The following is a 4,575-nucleotide window of genomic DNA, read 5'->3' as shown; positions in this document are numbered from 1 at the left end:
ATGAGAAAAAGGAGCAGCGCATGAACCGAACGAAACACACGCGAACCAAACCGAGACAGTTGAACCGAACGGTTCGGACGGTTTGCAAAAACCGTTCCATCCCTAATATATATACACATTTGCATACATATATACAAACATACAGCATATATATGCTGTTTATATAGATATACATGTATATACACACACATATACATACATTTTCCTCTTCTTTTTGACTACTGAGCCAATGTGACAAGTGAATTTCTCCACTGTCAGATCAGTAAAGTCTAGCTTAGCTTAGATAGCAAGAGCATTTTGCAGTCTGTTTTTTTACCACACAAAGGGTATAATTATGTGTACAGTTTGCAAAAATGCACATTAAAGATTGTACAAATGTTTTATCAACATGTTGAAATCCGGTTGCTAACACATATGTGTATGTGAGAAGTAGGAAGAAAGCAGCTGAAATAATAACCATAAAATGTTTATAACCCTCAAAGCTGATTTTATAAAGTATAACAAAAAAATATTTCTGTCATTTTTTCAATCCAAACCACCTAAAGGATGCTGCATTGAATGTCAAATAAACAAAATAATCACGATCAACCGTGATCATTTTGTCAATTTGAATCTATCTTGGATTGTTCTTTGCTCTGTTTTGTTTTGCAAGGCTCCCTATGCCCTTTGTCAAAATTCCATAAGAGCAATTTTCTACCACAAACTAACACGAAGAGCCTGCTGAAATAGTTATCTGTTGTTTTTGATTAAAGTCAGATTTTTAAGAAGATCTGGTTTCTTTATGATTACAAAATCTAAAGGCTGTGGAAGAGTCAGGAAACTGTGCACAAAACTGTAACTCCTCTCATAAAGTCCCTGTTTGTTCTCACTTTAGGAGTTAATGAAATGTGGTAATAGTCAGGGTGTGAAGGAAATTGTAAACCGGAGGACCGACTGAGGGTGAAATGTTGCAAAAGGGAGAAAAAAAAAAGCTTAAAGAAAGATAAACGAATAAAGAATAGATGGATTTGGGGCGCCTTTGAAAGTGCAAAATACTGCTAAAACAAGCAGCCCAGTAATTTTTTCCTCTAAAAAGTTACACTTATCATGAACCGACACACTCATTTTAGATTAATTTCCAAGGAGTGGCTCTGTAATATTCACGCAACTTTAAAAAAGGTAAGCCTCTCTTCTGTCTTTGTGTGCCTTGCCGTATCCTCGGCCATGGTGAAATTACCACAAAACGCAGTGTTTAATGGAAACGACTCCCGCGGTCTCCTGTAGCGTGCTGATAGGCTGCTGGTGGGAGTGTGTCATCTGCATAAATCAATATTTATAAGAAGCAGCAGACAGTTGAGAGGTTGAGTCGCTCCTACTCCCTCCGAGTCACGCGGTGCCGTGCGGGGGGAAAAGCTGGAAGTTTGCAAAAGTGAGAGTCTGCAAAACTGAGTTTAATATAGTGAAACCATTAAGAGTAATAGCGACCGAGAAATAACAGCCCTCCCCCTCCCCAACTCAGGATGACACTGTGACCTGAAACTAGGATATATGCGAGGAGCTGAGAAAGAGCAACAGAAACTTTGTTGTGAGCATGCAAGCACACAGCACCTTGTGTGTGGCGTCCAGCTCATTATACAGGTCGCTGTGTTACCGAGCCAGATGTGCATCTTATGGCTTCACAGATAGCTTTCACAAACAAACACATTGTTCACTCCTCTCAACATCTGCTGCTATCATTAAAGAGTTAGCTTCCGCTTTAATCATAAGCCATTATCAGAGTAGTTACTTCGATATGCAGCACACATGCACGCACAGACGCCAACATACACACACAGAGAGGGATCCACTGATAGAGAGAGAGAAATGTTGGAGGCATCTGTTTCTCCTTCGCATTCGTGTCACCTCCAGATGAAATAAAGAGAAAGTTGGCTGTAGGAGCAGCTTTTTAACTAAATCATAATCCGACTGCAAAAGCGAGGGCGCTGATAGAGGGAGGCAGGGGCAAAGAAAAGCGGCAGTTAGCACTGCGCTGCTGTCGACTGCATCGCCAAATAAGCGGAGAAAATACAGCTCTCATAAAGCCCTGATGGTTGTGTTAAAGGGAGCAATCGGCGATTTGAGATCAAGTTAACAAGACACATGTGACAAGGAGGTGAACTGACACAGGAGTCTGTGGTTACAAGCATCTGTGTGTTTACTGGATGCCGGAGCAGGCTGGTATTGCATGTGCTGGAGCAAATAAATATCATTGCAAGGTCAAGTCTCCTTTGCAGTTCATGTTACACAAAAAGATGTGCAAACAGCATTTAAACTGTAAATACATATGGCATGTCACTAAATTAAATCATAATGAAAAAGTTAAATTAATCAAAAGTCCAAAAGTGAAACTAATCTATTATTAATAAAAAATCGAAAGTTAACTTTTTACAGAAATGTTATGCTATAGTGTCATTTTTTTTTTTTTTAAAAAGGCTTGGAGAAGGCATACTCAACTTGAGACATCAACTCCCTTTAGAAAGTGCATAAGCAACACAAGGTCACTAGACAAGCAAACTGTCCATGGATTTTCTATAAAGGAAAAGTAAAATATAAAAAGCTCCAGGAGGAGCAATTATCTGATCTTAAAGAATTTTAAAATAAAAAGCCTTTTCAAGAGATTGAAAAGGTGTGCAACCTGGTGTGGGTTCACTTATTCAAGAGTCTCCATACAGGGATTTATCTTGGAGATTGGCTGCAAAGGTCACACTCTATTTCAAAGAATTTCAGAATAGGGCCAGCAATTAATTGCAATTCCAACATAATCGCCATTTAAGAAAGTGGAATTTTCAAAACGTGGAGGCGCTCAGTTTCAGTAAATAATATGACAAGACATGAGAGTCATTTTTTTCTCACTCCAGCACTTTAAGTGCTGGTTATATGCTTAAAGTGGGGTTGCTTCAAGGAAAAATGAAAAAAAAAAAAAACTTCCAGCTAGCATTTGATCTATGCATGCTAGTAAAAGAAAGCAAAAGAAGTTACCGTCCTGCAAAAATGCACTTTGGAGAAGCAAGCTTTCAAGGTTATGAAAATATCTACGTTTGTAAAAGGAAAATCAAAATCAAATCGCAATAATGGTTGTAAATTATCGCAATTTTGATTTTTGACTAAATCCTTCAGCCCAGTGCTGATATTCATAAAAATTATCATAAAATGTTATTGAAGAATATTACAGAAAAATACTCAAAACAATAGAATAATCAAAGGACTGCACAAAGAGCTAAAGTGAACTGTATGAACTAAATTTCATTTGCGCCCTTCACTGAACAAGCATGGTTTACCAGAATCAGTGGTTAAAACAACTATACAGTTACAGCTTCTGATGTGTCACCTCTATGCCAGTCTATATGAAGGCAAGATAGAAAACAGCACATATTAGACTCAGGTCTGCCATGAGGTGGAAAGTGTTGGAACACGATTGTTTTGGTTTATAGTAAAATTAGTTTTAGACAAACAAGAGTTAGGGTGGTAAGTACACAGAGATGAGGAACAGTAGTAGGGGCATATATCAAATATGAACCCTTTGTTCTTTTTACATTATCATATTAAATGGTTTTTAGTTAGAAGCTCCATCTTTTTCCAGTTGTTTGTGTGTTCGTACCCCGCTCCAGTCATAGTTTCTGAGTTACTGACAGCCAAGCTGACCACTTCGGTGACATCTAATCTTCCGATGGCAGAGGGGCTCCGCTCCTTCTCATAATAACTCAGGAAGCCGCCCTCCAATGTACACCAGCGGCGTGCCATTTCTGAAAAACAAACACACAGATTTTCAATTCTGGCATCTCAGTATTTGCACTAGATGAGCAAAAAACTAATACTGAAAAGTTTTTAAAAAAATAAATAAAAATCTGGTAAAGGTATAGTGGAGGATGTTCTTTTTACAGGTGGATCATCTAAATAAGTGGTCCTCCTAATTGTCAATTATTCAGGTGATGTGTTTACTTAAGGCCGTCCTACGTGCTCGTCCCCATTTTCACTTACAGGTGGTGAGTCTGACATGGTGGAAAAACTGCAAATCTTCTTTTGGAAACTAAGCTTGTATGAGCGATGCAAACAGCAACTTTTAAACAGAAAGAGCAAGAGGAGAAATGGGCTCGTGCACACGTTTCATAGATGTTTCCTCACGGTAGTGGGTACAGACTCACTTTATGTCAGTCTGTAAAATGTCAGTCTTGTATATATCTTGTCCTGGCATGGTATACAGAGAAAACGTAATTTCATTTCCCTTGTATGTCTTGTGCATATGTAGAAAGTGACAATATAAGCTGAACCTGAACAGGGTTGTGCGTGAGCATTTTTTTTTTAAGGTGGAGAAGAAGGGTCTTCTCAAAAATGTGTGAAAATCCTCCACTATACCTTTAAAGTAAAAAAAAATAAAATAAATACAATTTTAATCAAATATACAAGCTTAGCATAATGTAAAGTTATTGGTGCTACAAAATTTTTTATTTATAGAATCTAAATCATTTATACCCTGACATTTATTTCTAAGTGCTCACCTATATTACATTATGCTCACTTTTAATCTACCATTATAAACACAAAGTCATTAAAAGTTTT

At 37.7% G+C, this 4,575-nt stretch overlaps 1 protein-coding gene across 1 annotated transcript in view; it reads right to left on the bottom strand.

The window, feature by feature from the left end:
* Nucleotides 1-3,761, bottom strand: part of LOC107103289 (arf-GAP with Rho-GAP domain, ANK repeat and PH domain-containing protein 2-like) — a gene marked incomplete at its 5' end in the record, with an annotated part of 61,361 nt that extends 57,600 nt beyond the window's left edge. The window contains one exon of the mRNA XM_015402938.1: nucleotides 3,617-3,761. Within this exon, the coding sequence (XP_015258424.1) occupies nucleotides 3,617-3,761 (145 nt within the window). The remainder of the gene's footprint in view (nucleotides 1-3,616) is intronic.
* Nucleotides 3,762-4,575: the final 814 nt, after the last annotated feature.

Source organism: Cyprinodon variegatus, unplaced genomic scaffold (assembly GCF_000732505.1).
Source record: "Cyprinodon variegatus isolate N-32 unplaced genomic scaffold, C_variegatus-1.0 Scaffold1414, whole genome shotgun sequence".
Classification (NCBI taxonomy): Eukaryota; Metazoa; Chordata; class Actinopteri; order Cyprinodontiformes; family Cyprinodontidae; genus Cyprinodon; species Cyprinodon variegatus.
The sequence above is the reverse complement of the archived record's forward strand: the minus strand, read 5'-3'. Positions and strand labels throughout refer to the sequence as shown.